Consider the following 16,193-nt stretch of genomic DNA (forward strand, 5'->3'; position numbering starts at 1 on the left):
CATGACGACAAGCAGCCCGCCCGCCTATAGGCCAAGCGGCCTGTCACTCAACGTCATAGGCGGGGCCCTGCTTCCACTTGAACAAGCATCCCGCCCGTTCATAGGCCAAGCGGCCTGTCAGTCAGCCTGGGGCGGGGTCTCTCAGACGCGGGAAAGCAGTCCGGCCCTCTCATAGGCCGAGCGGCCTGTCACTCCCCGTCGTAGGCGGCCCTTGCCTGCCGCTCGGCTTGCCGTCGCGCCCTCTCATAGGCCGAACAGCCTGTTACTCCGCCTGGGGCGGGGCTTCGTCGAGGCGGGAGACCAATCCCGCCCTCTCATAGGCCGAACGGCCTGTCCCTCCCCGTCGTAGGCGGCCCTTGCCTTCCTCTCATAGGCCCGTCACTCCGCCGTCCGCCCGCCTCCGGCTCGCTCATAGGCCGAACGGGCTGTCACTCAGACTGGGGAGGGAAGCCGTCCCGCCCTCTCATAGCTCGAACAGCCCGTCACTCACCCTGGGGCGGGGCTTCGTCGAGTCAGGAGCTCGCTCATAGGCCCTCCCTCCCGCCACTCCTCCTCCCTCCCGCCTCCGCCCGCTTCCCATTGGCCGTCGCCTAGGAAACGCGGCCTAGTCCTTTTGCGGCCCTTTTCCGAAGCCTGGGCCTGGCATGGAGTCGCAGCGGCTCCGCGGGGCGGCGCTGGCGGCGCTGCGGGCCAGCGGGAAAGGGCGGCTGCGCTACGGGCCGGACTGGAGCGCCGAGCTGGGAGAGGTGAGGGGGATTATTGAATTGAATGGACTTGAATGGGGAGGCTAATCGATAGTATTGATTGGGAATTGGGAATTGATCGATATCCGCCCTCCGTTCATGGGAAGGCAGGAAGGGGCTTGTTCTGCCTATTATTAATATGATTATTATTTCTTGGGGAAGACCCTAGTTGGTTGCTGTTATTAGTATTATTATTAGTATTATTAGTATTAGTATTATTAGTATTATTGTTGTTGTTGTTGTTGTTGTTAGTATTAGTATTAGTATTAGTATTAGTATTAGTGGTGTTGTTGTTTCTTAGGGAGGACCCTAGTTGGTTTCTGTTGTTGTTGTTGTTGTTGTTGGTGGTGGTGGTGTTATAATAATAATAATAATTATTAGTGTTGTTGTTGTTGTTATTTCTTAGGGAGGACCCTAGTTAGTTTCTGTTATTAGTATTATTATTATTAGTAGTAGTAGTAGTATTGTTATTATTATTATTAGTATTATTAGTATTAGTATTATTAGTATTATTGTTGTTGTTGTTGTTGTTGTTGTTAGTATTAGTATTAGTATTAGTATTAGTGGTGTTGTTGTTTCTTAGGGAGGACCCTAGTTGGTTTCTGTTGTTGTTGTTATTATTAGTATTATTAGTATTATTAGTATTGTTGTTATTGTTGTTGTTGTTGGTGGTGGTGGTGTTATTATTATTATTATTATTATTATTATTAGTATTAGTGTTGTTGTTGTTGTTGTTGTTATTTCTTAGGGAGGACCCTAGTTAGTTTCTGTTATTAGTATTATTATTATTATTATTATTATTAGTATTATTATTATTATTATTATTAGTATTAGTATTATTATTAGTATTGCTGTTGTTGTTGTTGTTGTTGTTGTTGTTGTTGTTGTTAGTATTAGTATTAGTATTAGTGTTGTTGTTGTTTCTTAGGGAGGACCCTAGTTGGTTTCTGTTGTTGTTGTTGTTATTATTATTATTAGTATTATTAGTATTATTAGTATTGTTATTGTTGTTGTTGTTGGTGGTGGTGTTATTATTATTATTAGTATTAGTGTTGTTGTTGTTGTTGTTGTTATTATTAGTATTATTAGTATTATTAGTATTGTTATTGTTGTTGTTGGTGGTGGTGGTGTTATTATTATTATTATTAGTATTAGTGTTGTTGTTGTTGTTGTTATTTCTTAGGGAGGACCCTAGTTAGTTTCTGTTATTAGTATTATTATTATTAGTATTATTGTTATTATTAGTAGTAGTAGTATTATTAGTATTGCTGCTGCTGTTGTTGTTGTTAGTATTAGTATTAGTGGTGTTGTTTCTTAGCGAGGACCCTAGTTGGTTTCTGTTACTATTATTATTACTATTATTATTATTATTATTATTATTATTATTATTAGTAGTAGTATTGTTGTTGTTATTATTATTATTAGTATTAGTGTTGTTGTTGTTGTTGTTGTTGTTGTTATGATTAAAGACACTCACCCTGTTGGCTTCTACTATTACTATTATTACTACTACTATTAATACTATTATTACTATTAAAGACACCTTGTTGATTTATATGATGATGATGATGATGATGAAGATGATGAAAGACACCTTGTTGGCTTCTATTATTATTATTATTATTATTATTATTATTATTATTATTATTAACACTCATGTTGTTGCTATTGCTATTGCTATTACTACTAATATTATTAAAGACACTCACCTTGTTGGTTTCTACTACTACTACTACTACTATTATTATTATTATTATTATTATTATTATTATTATTATTATTATTGGTATTCTTATTCTTATTGACACTCTTCAAGGACCTTGTTGATTTCTACTACTACTACTACTATTATTATTATTATTATTATTATTAAAGACACATTGTTGGTTTCTATTATTATTATTATTGGTATTCTTATTCTTATTGACACTCTTCAAGGACCTTGTTGATTTCTACTACTATTATTATTACTATTAAAAACACCAAACAGCTTGTTTATTATCATTATTAATATTACTACTACTACTATTATTATTTTTATATAATAATAATATAATATAACATAACATAATATAATATAACACAACATAATATAATATAATATAATATAATATAATATAATATAATATAATATAATATAATATAATATAATATAATATAATATAATATAATATAATGTTATGCTATGCTATATTATATTATATTATATTATATTATATTATATTATATTATATTATATTATATTAATTCTTATTATTATCATTATTATTATTATTGCTCTTAATTCCTCCCGCCCCCCTTCTCCCCCCCAGGACATCCTGGAAGCCCACCGCTCCCCCCCTCTCCTCTCCCCCCAGGCGGGATGGATCCTGGGCCGGATCGACCAATCCCCTCGCCGGGAGGAGGCGGCGCCGGAGGGCTCGGCCCGGGGGGAGGCCGCCCTCCCCGAAGCCCCGCCCCCCGAAGCGCCGCCGGGCCGAGACCCCGCCCCCCGGCCGGAAGGGGCGGGGGTCGCGCAGGTAAGGCCCCCCGTGGGGGTGGGGGGTGCTGGGTTCCTATCCTATCCTTGTTTCCTATCCTATCCTCCTATCCTATCCTTCTGTCCAATCGTATCCTAACCTATCCTAGTCTCCTATCCTACTATCCTATCCTATCCTATCCTATCCTATCTTTGTTTCCTATCCTATTCTATCCTCCTATCCTATCCTTGTCTCCTATCCTATCCTCCTATCCTATCCTTGTCTCCTATCCTATCCTCCTATCCTATCCTTGTCTCCTATCCTATCCTCCTATCCTATCCTTCTGTCCTATTGTATCCTATCCGCCTGTCCTATCCTTGCCTCCTATCCTATCCTCCTATCCTATCCTTGTCTCCTATCCTATCCTCCTATCCTATCCTTCTGTCCTATTGTATCCTATCCGCCTGTCCTATCCTTGCCTCCTATCCTATCCTCCTATCCTATCCTTCGGTCCTATTGTATCCTATCCGCCTGTCCTATCCTATCCTCCTATCCTATCCTCCTATCCTATCCTTCTGTCCTATTGTATCCTATCCGCCTGTCCTATCCTATCCTCCTATCCTATCCTCCTATCCTATCCTTCGGTCCTATTGTATCCTATCCGCCTGTCCTATCCTATCCTCCTATCCTATCCTCCTATCCTATCCTTCGGTCCTATTGTATCCTATCCGCCTGTCCTATCCTTGCCTCCTATCCTATCCTCCTATCCTATCCTTGCCTCCTATCCTATCCTCCTATCCTATCCTTCTGTCCTATTGTATCCTATCCGCCTGTCCTATCCTATCCTCCTATCCTATCCTCCTATCCTATCCTTCTGTCCTATTGTATCCTATCCGCCTGTCCTATCCTATCCTCCTATCCTATCCTCCTATCCTATCCTTCGGTCCTATTGTATCCTATCCGCCTGTCCTATCCTTGCCTCCTATCCTATCCTCCTATCCTATCCTTGTCTCCTATCCTATCCTCCTATCCTATCCTTCTGTCCTATTGTATCCTATCCGCCTGTCCTATCCTTGCCTCCTATCCTATCCTCCTATCCTATCCTTTTTTCCTATCCTATCCTATCCTATCTTCCTATCCTATCCTATCCTCCTACCCTATCCTTGTCTCTTATCCTATTTTCCTGTACTATCCTATCCTTCTGTCCTATCCTTCTATCCTAATTTATCATGACCTCCTATCCTATCCTTGTCTCCTATCCTATCCTCCTATCCTACTATCCTATCCTATCCTTGTTTCCTATCCTATCCTATCCTATCCGATCCGATCCTTCTGCCTATTGTATTGTATCCTATCCTACCCTTGTCTCCAATCATATCCTATCCTATCCTTGTTTCCTATCATATCCTATCCTATTCTTCAATCGTATCCTATCCTCCTATCCTCTCCTTACTTCCTATCCTATCTCTGTCCTATTGTATCCTATCCTATTCTCCTATCCTATCCTTCTATCCTATCCTTGTCTCCTTGTCTCCTATCCTCCTATCCTATCCTATCCTTCTGTCTTATCCTATCCTTGTCTCCTATCCTATCCTATCCTATCCTATCCTATCCTATCCTCCTATCCTATTCTTGTTTCCTATCCTCCTTTAATATAATATCCTATCCTATCCTATCCTTGTTCCTATCCTGGTTTCCTAGCCTATCCTATCCTCCTATCCTATCCTCTTCTATCCTCGTTTGTATCCTATCCTATCCTCCTATCCTATCCTTCTGTCCTATTTTATCCTATCCTTGTTTCCTATCCTATCCTCCTATCCTATCCTATCCTTCCTACCCTATCCTATTCTCCTATCCTATCCTATCCTCTCTTCCTTTCCTATCCTATCCTTCCTACCCTATCCTATTCTCCTATCCTATCCTATCCTATCCTCTCTTCCTTTCCTATCCTATCCTATCCTCCTATCCTATCCTTCTGTCCTATTTTATCCTATCCTTGTTTCCTATCCTATCCTCCTATCCTCCTATCCTATCCTATCCTTCCTACCCTATCCTATCCTATCCTCTCTTCCTTTCCTATCCTATCCTATCCTTCCTACCCTATCCTATCCTTCCTACCCTATCCTATTCTCCTACCCTATCCTATTCTCCTATCCTATCCTATCCTATCCTATCCTATCCTATCCTATCCTTGTTTCCTACCCTACCCTATCCTATTCTCCTATCCTATCCTTCTGTCCTATCTTATCCTTGTTTCCTATCCTACCCTCCTATCCTATCCTTTCATCCTATCGTATCCTATCCTATTCTCCTATCCTATCCTTGTCTCCTATCCTATCCTGGTTTCCTATCCTATCCTATACTATCCTCTCCTCTCCTCTCCCCTCCTCCCCTCCTATCCTATCCTCCTATCCTATCCTTGCCTCCTATCCTATCCTCCTATCCTATCCTTGTCTCCTATCCTATCCTCCTATCCTATCCTTCTGTCCTATTGTATCCTATCCGCCTGTCCTATCCTTGCCTCCTATCCTATCCTCCTATCCTATCCTTCGGTCCTATTGTATCCTATCCGCCTGTCCTATCCTATCCTCCTATCCTATCCTCCTATCCTATCCTTCTGTCCTATTGTATCCTATCCGCCTGTCCTATCCTATCCTCCTATCCTATCCTCCTATCCTATCCTTCGGTCCTATTGTATCCTATCCGCCTGTCCTATCCTTGCCTCCTATCCTATCCTCCTATCCTATCCTTTTTTCCTATCCTATCCTATCCTATCTTCCTATCCTATCCTATCCTCCTACCCTATCCTTGTCTCTTATCCTATTTTCCTGTACTATCCTATCCTTCTGTCCTATCCTTCTATCCTAATTTATCATGACCTCCTATCCTATCCTTGTCTCCTATCCTATCCTCCTATCCTACTATCCTATCCTATCCTGGTTTCCTATCCTATCCTATACTATCCTCTCCTCTCCTCTCCCCTCCTCCCCTCCTATCCTATCCTCCTATCCTATCCTTGCCTCCTATCCTATCCTATCCTATCCTTCTATCCTATCCTTCTCTCCTATCCTATCCTCCTATCCTATCCTTGTTTCCTATCCTATCCTCCCCTCCTGTCCATCAAACCGCTGCCCGGTATCCGGAGTCTCCGTACTCGATCCCGGATCCACTCACCCTCCTCTCACCCGATCCCTCTCTCTCTCTCTCTCGATCCCTCAGCGCCCCGAGAAGCGGAGGGATCCGCCCGGTGAGCCGGAAGCGCCCGCCCCCAAGGGCCCCGGGATCGAGGGGATCCTGCGCCTCTACGACCGGATCCGGGCGGCGGAGGGCGAGGTGAGGGGATCTCCCGGGATCTGGCGGGGGAGGAAGGGCGGGAGGAGGTGGAGAGGGTGGAGGTTGGGGTTCCTCAAAAGATCTCCGTCAGATCACCAAGGATCTCCAGGCGTTGGCGGGGAGGAAGGGTGGGAGGAGGGGGAGATCCGCCAAAGATCTGGAGATCTTGCGGGGGAGGAAGGGCGGGAGGAGAGGGTGGGGGTTGGGGTTCCTCAGAAGATCTCCACCAGATCACCAAAGATCTCCAGGCGTTGGTGGGGAGGAAGGGTGGGAGGAGGGAGAGATCCGCCAAAGATCTGGAGATCTTGCGGGGGAGGAAGGGTGGGAGGAGGCGGAGAGGGTGGGGTTGGGGTTCCTCAGAAGATCTCCACCAGATCACCAAAAGATCTCCAGGTGTTGCGGGGGAGGAAGGGTGGGAGGAGGTGGAGATCCACCAAAGATCTGGAGATCTTGCGGGGGAGGAAGGGTGGGAGGAGGTGGAGATCCAGGAAGACCTGGGGAAACTTTGGAGGATCCCTAAACATCTCCAGATCTTCCTCTTGAGGATCTCTTGCAGGATCTGGAGATCTTGGGAGGATCCCTAAACATCTCCAGATCTTGAGGGTCTCTGGGAGGCCTGGAGATCTTGGGAGGATCCTCCTAACATCTCCAGATCTTGAGGATCTCATGGAGGATCCAGAGATCCCAGATCCTCTAGCTCTTCTCCCCTGGGTTCCTCAACCTGTCTTCCCCTCGGTCCTCCTGCAGGAGGAGCTGGGGTGCCGCCAGGAGACCTTGAGGATCTCTTGGAGGATCTGGAGGTCTTTGGAGGATCCCCGAAGATCTCCAGATCTTGAGGATCTCTTGAAGGATCTGGAGATCTTGGGAGGATCCTAAAGCACCTCCAGATCTTCCTCTTGAGGATCTCTTGATCTGGAGATCTTGGATCCCCAAACATCTCCAGATCTTGAAGATCTCTTGGAGGATCTGGAGCTCTTTGGAGGATCCCCAAACGTTTCCAGATCTTCCTCTTGAGGATGTCTTGAAGGCCCTGGGGATCTTGGATCCCAGATCCTGCAGGTCTTCTCCACCGGTGGCCCCGAATTCGACAACATGTCTCCAGATCTTCCTCTTGAGGATCTCTTGGAGGATCTGGAGATCCTCCAAAGATCTCCAGATCTTCCTCTTGAGGAACCCTTGAAGGATCTGGAGATCTTGGGAGGATCCTCCATCTCCAGATCTTGAGGGTCTGGAGATCCCGGATCCCAGATCCTCCAGGTCTTCTTCACCGGTGGCCCCGGGTTCGACAACATGTCTCCAGATCTTCCTCTTGAGGATCTCTTGGCGGACCTGGAGATCTTGGGAGGATCCACAAACATCTCCAGATCTTCCTTTTGAGGAACATCTGGAGACCCTGGATCCCAGATCCTCCAGGTCATCTCCAGATCTTCCTCTTGAGGATCTCTTGAAGGATCTGGAGATCTCGGGAGGATCGCTAAACCCCTCCAGATCTGGAGGATCTCTTGGAGGATCTGGAGATCTCGGGAGGATCGCTAAACCCCTCCAGATCTTGAGGATCTCTTGGAGGATCTGGCGATCTCGGGAGGATCGCGAAACACCTCCAGATCTTGAGGATCTCTTGGAGGATCTGGAGATCTCGGGAGGATCGCGAAACCCCTCCACCTCCCGAGGATCTCTTGGAGGATCTGGAGATCTCGGGAGGATCCCAAACATCTCCAGATCTTGGGGATCTGGAGATCTTGGGAGGATCCTAAAACATCTCCAGATCTTCCTCTTGAGGATCTCTTGGAGGATCTGGAGATCTTGGGAGGATCAAAGATCTGGAGATCTCTTTTTGGTTTTTTTAGATCCCTAAAGATCTCCAGATCTTCCTCTTGCGGATCTCTGGGAGGATCTGGAGATCTTTGGAGGAGGATCTCCAGGTCCTTCCGCCGTTCCTCACCAGGAGGATCTGGAGATCTTTGGAGGATTCCTCAACACCCCCAGGTCTGGAGGATCTGCTGGAGGATCCGGAGGTCCTGGATCCACCAGGTTCCACAACATGTCTTCCCCCAGGAGGATCTGCGCCGCCGCCAGGAGATCCAGGATCTGGCCAGCCGGGCGGCCTATGGACAATCCTGGGAGCTGCTGCAGCGCTTTGACGAGATGAGGGAGCTGAAGTCCCACCAGGAGTGGCAGGATCTGCGGCAGGAAGTGGAGAGGAGGTGAGACAGGAAGTGGGTGGGGAAGGGAGGAAAGGAAGAAGGAAGGAAGGGGAAGGAATGAAAGAAAGAAGGGAAGAAGGAAGGGAGGAAGGAAGGGGAAGGAAGGAAGTGAAAAGAAGGGAGGGAGGGAGGAAGGAAGGAAGGAGAAGGAAAGGGAAAAGAAGGAAGGGGAGGGAGGAAGGAAAGGAAGAAGGAAAGGAAGTGAAAAGAAGGAAGAGAAGGAAGGGAGGGAAGGAAGGAAAGAAAGAAAAGGGAGGAAGGGAAAAGGGAAGAGAAGAAGGAAGGGAAGGGGAAGGAAGGAAGGAAGAAAAGGAAGGGAAGGATCCCACCAGGAGTGGCAGGATCTCCGACAGGAAGTGGAGAGGAGGTGAGACAGGAAGTGGGTGGGGGTTTTTCCCCCAGGGGGGAGGGAAGGGAGGGAGGAAAGGAAGGGAAGGAGGAAGTGAAAACAAGGGAGGAAGGAAGGGAAGGAAGGAGGTGAAAAGAAGGGAGGGAGGGAGGGAGGAAGAAGGAAGTGAAAAGAAGGGAGGGAGGGAGGGAGGAAGGGAAGGAGGAAGTGAAAAGAAGGGAGGGAGTGGAGGAAGGAAGGAAGGAAGGAAGGAAGGTAAGGAGGAAGTGAAAAGAAGGGAGGGAGTGGAGGAAGGAAGGAAAGGAAGGAAGGAAGGGAAGGAGGAAGTGAAAAGGAGGGAGGGGAGGAAGGAAGGAAGGAAGGGAAGGAAAGAAGGAAGTGAAAAGAGAGGGAGGGAGGAAGGAAGGGAAGGAAGGAAAGGAGGAAGTGAAAAGAAGGGAGGGAGGGGAGGGAGGAAGGAAGGGAAGGAAGAAGGAAGTGAAAAGAAGGGAGGGAGGAAGGGAAGGAGGAAGTGAAAAGAAGGGAGGGAGTGGAGGAAGGAAGGAAGGAAGGAAGGAAGGTAAGGAGGAAGTGAAAAGAAGGGAGGGAGTGGAGGAAGGAAGGAAAGGAAGGAAGGAAGGGAAGGAGGAAGTGAAAAGGAGGGAGGGGAGGAAGGAAGGAAGGAAGGAAGGGAAGGAAAGAAGGAAGTGAAAAGAAGAGAGGGAGGGAGGAAGGAAGGGAAGGAAGGAAAGGAGGAAGTGAAAAGAAGGGAGGGAGGGGAGGGAGGAAGGAAGGGAAGGAAGAAGGAAGTGAAAAGAAGGGAGGGAGGGGAGGAAGGAAGGAAGGAAGGAAGGAAAGGAGGAAGTGAAAGGAAGGGAGGGAGGAAGGAAAGAAGGAAGGAAGGAAGGAAGGCAAGAAGGAAGCAAAGGGGAAGGAAGGGATGAAGGATGGAGGGAAGGAGGAAGGAAGGAAGGAAGGAAGGAAGGAAATGCAAGAAGGAAGGAGGAAAGGAAAGGAAGGGGAGGGAGGGAAGGAAGGGAAGGAAGGAAAGAAGGAAGGGAAGGAAGGAAGGAAGGCCTATGGACAATCTTGGGAGCTGCTGCAGCGCTTTGACGAGATGAGGGAGCTGAAGTCCCACCAGGAGTGGCAGGACCTGCGGCAGGAAGTGGAGAGGAGGTGAGACAGGAAGTGGGCGGGGAAGGGAAGGAGGAAGGAAGGAAGGGAAGGAGGAAGTGAAAAGAAGGGAGGGAGGGAGGAAGGAAGGAAGGGAAGTGAAAAGAAGGGAGGGAGGGGAGGGAGGAAGGAAGGAAGGAAGGGAAGGAGGAAGTGAAAAGAAGGGAGGAAGGAAGGAAGGAAGGGAAGGAAGTGAAAAGAGGGAAGGGAAGAAGGAAGGAAGGAATGGAAAGAAGGAAGTGAAAAGAAGGGAAGGAAGGAAATGCAAGAAGGAAGGAAAGAAATTCAAGAAGAAAGGAAGGGAAACGAAAACAAGGAAAGGGAAGAAGCGAAGGAAGGAAAGAAAAGGAAGGGAAAAGGGAAGAGAAGAAGAAAGGGAAGGGGAAGGAAGGAAGAAAAGGAAGGGAAGGATCCCACCAGGAGTGGCAGGATCTCCGACAGGAAGTGGAGAGCAGGTGAGACAGGAAGAGGGCGGGGTTTCTTCCTGTTGGGGGAGGAAAGGAAGAAGGAAGGAAGGAAGGAAGGAAGTGAGAAGGGAGGGAGGGAGGGAGGAAATGCAAGAAGGAAGGGAAAGGAAAAGGAAGAAGGAAGGAAGTGGAAAGAAGGAAGGAAGGAGAAGGAAAGGGAAAAGGAAGGGGAGGAAGGAAGGAAAGGAAGACGGAAAGGAAGTGAAAAGAAAGGGAAGGAAAGAAGGAAGTAGTTCTTCTACTTCTTGTTTTTCTATTCCACTTTTATTTGTTATTCTTTTTCTTCTTCTTCTTCTTGTCTCGTTTATTCTTTTATTTTCTCGTTCCCCAGCTCCAAAGAAGCCCAGGGCCAGCAGGAAAAGCTGAAGGAGGAACACCAGCGCCGGGCCAAGGTTGGGGGCGGGACAGGAAGTTCCCGAAATTTGAGGGGCGGGACAGGAAGTTCCCGAAGTTTGAGGGGCAGGGCAGGAAGTTCCCGAAGTTGGAGGGGCGGGATAGGAAGTTCCCGAAGTTGGAGGGGAGGGACAGGAAATTCGAGGGGAGGGACAGGAAGTTTGAGGGGCAGGACAGGAAGTTCCCAAAGTTCGAGGGGCGGGAAAGGAAGTTCCTGAAGTTCGAGGGGCGGGACAGGAAGTTCCCAAGGTTTGAGGGGCGGGACAGGAAGTTCCCGAAGTTCGAGGGGCGGGACAGGAAGTTGCCGAAGTTTGATGGGCGGGACAGGAAGTTGCCGAAGTTCGATGGGCGGGACAGGAAGTTCCCGAAGTTCGAGGGGCGGGACAGGAAGTTCCCAAAGTTCGAGGGGCAGGACAGGAAATTCCCGAAGTTCGAGGGGCGGGACAGGAAGTTCCTGAAGTTCGAGGGGAGGGACAGGAAGTTTGAGGGGCGGGACAGGAAATTCCCAAAGTTTGAGGGGCGGGACAGGAAGTTCCCAAAGCTCGAGGGGAGGGACAGGAAGTTCTTGAAGTTCAAGGGGAGGGACAGGAAGTTTGAGGGGCAGGACAGGAAGTTCTTCCGTCTTGTATTTCTTTCCTTCCTCCCCTCTCCCCCTTTCCTTCTTTTCACTTCCTCCCTTCCTCCACCCCTTCTCTGACTCCGCCTCCCTCCCTAACTCCGCCCCCAGCTCCTCAGCCGCAAGCTGCGCGAAGCGGAGCAGCGCCGCCTCCGGCAGGAAGAGGCGGAGCTCCAGCGCCGGGAGGCGGGGCAAGAGCGGCTCCGCCGCCTCTACGCCGCCCAGGAAGAGCTCCTGCGGGCCAATCGGGGGCTCGGGTTCGAGGCCGGACAGGGAGGCCCCGCCTACGCCCCCTACGCCGAGCGCGGGAACCGGATCTGCGGGGAGGTGTCGGCCCTGGTGCGGGCGGCCAGCGAGGTGAGTGCGGTCGTGGCATCCCCTTTCATTTCCCTTCCTTCTTGCGTTTCCTTCCTTCCTTCCTTCCTTCTTGCATTTCCTTCTTTCCTGCATTTCCTTCCTTCCTTCCTTCCTCCCTTCCTTTTCCTCTTTCCCTTCCCTTCCTTTCATTTCCCTTCCTTCCTTCCTTCCTTCCTTCCTTCCTTCCTTCCTTCTGCCTTTTCTGCCTTCCTTCTTCCTTTCCTTCTCCTTCCTTCCTTCCTTCCTTCCTCCTTCCTTCCTTCCTCCTTTCCTTTCCTTTCTCCCTTCCCTCCCTCCCTCCCTCCCTTCCCTTGCCTTCCTTCTTTCACTTCCTTCTTCCCTTCCCTTCCTTCTTGCCTTTTTTGCCTTATTCCTTTCCCCTTCCTTCCTCCCTTCCTTCCTTTCCCTTTCCTTCCTTCCTTGCATTTTCTCTCTCTCCCTCCCTCCCTCCTTCCTTCCTTCCCTCCTTCCTTCCCTTCCTCCTTCCCACTTCCTTCCTTCCATCTTGCACTTCCTTCCTTCCTTCCGTCCGTCCGTCCGTCTTGCATTTATTTCCTTCCTTCCGTCCGTCTTGCATTTCCTTCCTTCCTTCCTTCCTTCCTTCCTTCCTTCCTTCCTTCCTTCCTTTCCTTCCTTTCTTCCCTTCCCTCCTTTCTTTTCACTTCCTTCCTTCCTTCCTTCCCCTTTCCTTCCTTCTTGCATTTCCTCTCTCCCTCCCTCCCCTTCCTTCTTTTCCCTCCCTCCCTCCCTCCCTCCCTTCCTTCCCTTCCCTCCTTCCTTCCTTCCTTCCTTCCTTCCCCTTCCTTTCCTTTCCCTTCCTTCTTGCATTTCCTCCCTCCCTCCTTCCCTTCCTCCTTCTCACTTCCTTCTTCCTTCCTCCCTTCCGCAGAGTGGATTCCCCGATCCCGCCGACCTCGCTTCCGCCGACCAGGCCCTCCTGGAAATGAGGAATCTCGTTTCCGGCTTGCGGGAAGAGATCTCGCTCGCCGCTCAACGCAGGAAGCAGGAAGAGGAAGCGGAAAAAGCGGCGGCGGCCGAGAAGGCGGAAAAGGAGAAAAACGAGGAAACGCCCAGCAGCCAGGATCCGGGAAAAGATCCCCTTCCGGAAAGTTCCGGAAAGTTCCGGAAAAACGGTGAGTTTTTATAATGATTAATATAAGTATAGTTATTCTTGTTTGTAAATATATATGTATTAATTATATGTGATGAATTTAAATTATACTTATTAATAAATTAATTTATTAATAAATTAAATATAACTATAGTTATTCTTGTTTGTAAATATATAATATATGTATTAATGATATGTGATCAGTTTAAATTATAATTATTCATAAATTAATTTATTAATAAATTAAATATAACTATAGTTGTTCTTGTTTGCAAATATAAAATATATGTGTTAATTATATGTGATTAAATTATATTTATTAATAAATTACTTTATTAATAAATTAAATACAATGATTCTTGTTTGTAAATAAAAAAGATATGTATTAATTATATGTGATCAATTTAAATTATATTTATTAATATATTAATTTATTAATAAATTAAATATAACTATTCTTGTTTGTAAACATAAAAGATATGTATTAATTATATTTTATATTTACAAACATATATTTTATATTTGCAAACAAGAATAATGATATTTAATTATTCTTGTTTTTCATGTAATTTAATTATTCTTGTTTTTCATGTAATAGTTTATATAGTTTATATAAGTTTATATAAATTTAATATATATATATATACACACATAATTAAATATATAAATTAAATATATATAATTTAATATATTCATATCTATAATTAAATATATAATTTAAATATACATAATTTGATATATTTATATCTATCACTAAATATATAAATTAAATATATATAATTTAATATGTTTATATAAATTTATATAAATTTATATATAAATTTCAGTCCTGCGTATCAGTCAGAATATATGGAAATAAATGCAAATATAAATAGAAATCAATCATCTTTTTAGGGCTCCAGGTGAAAACGGACGAAAAGACCCTCCAGTGGTACCAGCAGCTCCAGGACCAGTTGGACCAGTGTGTGGATTCCTTTGCCGGCCTGGCCAATAGCAAAGGCAGCCAGGTTAGCCCCTCCCCCAACCTTGGGGGTCGTCCGCCAGATCCCCAGGCCGTTTCCTGGATCCCTGGACGGTCTCCTGGATCCCTGTATGAGTCCCTGGATCCTTTGAGGGGTCCCCGGATCCCCAGGCCATTTCCGGGATCCCCGTATGAGTCCCTGGATCCTTTGAGGGGTCCCCGGATCCCTGGATCCCCAGGTGATTTCCTGGGCGGTCTCCTGGATCCCTGTATGAGTCCCTGGGTCCTTTAAGGGGTCCCCGGATCCCCAGATCCCCAGGTGATTTCCTGGACGGTCTCCTGGATCCCCGTATGAGTCCCTGGATCCTTTGAGGATTCCCCGGATTCCCCAGGCGATTTCCTGGACCCCTGGATCCCCGTATGAGTCCCTGGATCCTTTGAGGAGTCCCCGGATCCCCAGGTGATTTCCTGGATCCCTGGACGGTTTCCCCGGATCCCCGTATGAGTCCCTGGATCCTTTGAGGAGTCCTTGGATCCTTGGATGGTTCCCTGGATCCCCATGCGAGTCCCTGGATCCCTCTGTGATTCCACGGATCCTTGGACCATTCCCCGGATCCTTTTATGAGTCCCTGGATCCCTCTATGGTTCCCCAGATCCTCGGATGATTCCCTGGATGAGTCCTGGATCCCACTATGATTCCCCAGATCCTCAGACTGTTCCCTGGATCCCTGGATGAGTCCCTGGATCTTAGGATGGTTCCCTGGATCCCCATACGAGTCCCTGGATCCCTCTGTGATTCCACGGATCCTTGGACGATTCCCCGGGTCCTTTTCGGAGTCCCTGGATCCCCATACAAGTCCCCGGATCATTGGGCGGTTTCCCGGATCCCTGTAGGAGTCCCTGGATCCCTCTACAATTCCCCGGATCCTTGGATGCTTCCCTGGATCCCTGGACGGGTCCCCGGATCCTCCGATTATTCCGCAGATCCCTGGACGAGTCCCTGGATCTTAGCATGATTCCCCAGATCCCTGGATAAGTCCCTGAATCCCTCTATGATTCCCTGGATCCTTGGACAATTCCCCGGATCCTTTTAGGAGTCCCTGGAACATTGGACGGTTCCCCAGATCCTTTTATGAGTCCCTGGATCCCCCTATGATTCCCCGGATCCTCGGACGGTTTCCCAGATCCTTGGTTGATTCCCCGGATCCTTTTAGGAGTCCCTGGATCCCTAGGCGATTCCCCCCGGATCCCTGGACAGTTTGCTGGATTCCTGTATGAGTACTTGGATCATTTTATGAGTCCCTGGATCCCTCTATGGTTCCCCGGATCCTCGGATGATTCCCTGGATCCCTGGATGAGTCCTTGGATGAGTCCCTGGATCCCACTATGATTCCCCAGATCCTCAGACTGTTCCCTGGATCCCTGGATGAGTCCCTGGATCTTAGGATGATTCCCCGGATCCCTGGATGAGTCCCTGGGTCCCTCTATGATTTCCCGGATACTTGGATGATTCCCCGGATCTTTTTAGGAGTCCCTGGATCCCCATACGAGTCCCTAGATCATTGGACGGTTTCCCAGATTCCTGTATGAACCCCTGGATCCCTCTGTGATTCCCCGGATCCTCGGACAATTCCCCGGATCCCTGGACGAGTCCCCCGATCCTTCTACGATCCCCCAGATCCCCGTACGAGTCCCTGGATCCTGGGAAGATGCCCCGGATCCCCGTACAAGTCCCTGGATCTTAGGATGATTCCCCGGATCCCTCTATGATTCCCCAGATCCCCGTACGAGTCCCTGAATCCACGGACAATTCCCAGATCCCTGGACGAGTCCCTGGGTCCCTTTATGATTCCCCGGATCCCCGTACGAGTCCCGGGATCCTTGGACGATTCCCCAGATCCTCAGACCATTCCCCAGATCCTCAGACAATTCCCAGATCTCCCTACAAGTCCCCGGATCCTCGGGCAATTCCCCGGCTCTCCCTGGATCCTCAGGCCATTCACCAGATCCCCGTACGATTCCCCAGATCCTCGGACCATTCACCAGAT

General features: G+C 47.8%; 2 protein-coding genes across 4 annotated transcripts in view; one reads left to right on the forward strand and one right to left on the reverse strand.

Annotated features, from left to right (window-relative positions):
* Nucleotides 1–623: 623 nt before the first annotated feature.
* The window catches only part of GLE1 (GLE1 RNA export mediator), a 32,471-nt gene continuing 16,901 nt past the window's right edge, over nucleotides 624–16,193 (forward strand). The window contains exons 1-8 of one of the 3 annotated variants that reach the window (XM_083484490.1): nucleotides 624–746; nucleotides 3,056–3,262; nucleotides 6,422–6,535; nucleotides 8,591–8,739; nucleotides 11,039–11,099; nucleotides 11,828–12,073; nucleotides 12,963–13,206; nucleotides 14,079–14,191. In XM_083484490.1, the coding sequence (XP_083340616.1) occupies nucleotides 645–746; nucleotides 3,056–3,262; nucleotides 6,422–6,535; nucleotides 8,591–8,739; nucleotides 11,039–11,099; nucleotides 11,828–12,073; nucleotides 12,963–13,206; nucleotides 14,079–14,191 (1,236 nt within the window). In that variant the 5' untranslated portion in view covers nucleotides 624–644. Of the gene's footprint in view, nucleotides 747–3,055; nucleotides 3,263–6,421; nucleotides 6,536–8,590; nucleotides 8,740–9,566; nucleotides 10,244–11,038; nucleotides 11,100–11,827; nucleotides 12,074–12,962; nucleotides 13,207–14,078; nucleotides 14,192–16,193 lie in introns of those variants that run through there. The other 2 variants (XR_014521247.1, XR_014521248.1) reach the window with 2 other exon arrangements.
* Nucleotides 7,045–8,248, reverse strand: LOC310697908 (uncharacterized protein; the record flags this gene model as incomplete). The annotated part of the gene is made up of 2 exons (XM_083484511.1): nucleotides 7,045–7,358; nucleotides 7,417–8,248. The coding sequence occupies 2 exons, from the start codon at nucleotides 8,246–8,248 to the stop codon at nucleotides 7,252–7,254; spliced, it is 939 nt and encodes a 312-aa protein (XP_083340637.1). The 3' UTR covers nucleotides 7,045–7,251.

The sequence above is a fragment of the Podarcis liolepis genome (assembly GCF_965112155.1).
Source record: "Podarcis liolepis genome assembly, chromosome: Z".
Taxonomy (NCBI): domain Eukaryota; kingdom Metazoa; phylum Chordata; class Lepidosauria; order Squamata; family Lacertidae; genus Podarcis; species Podarcis liolepis.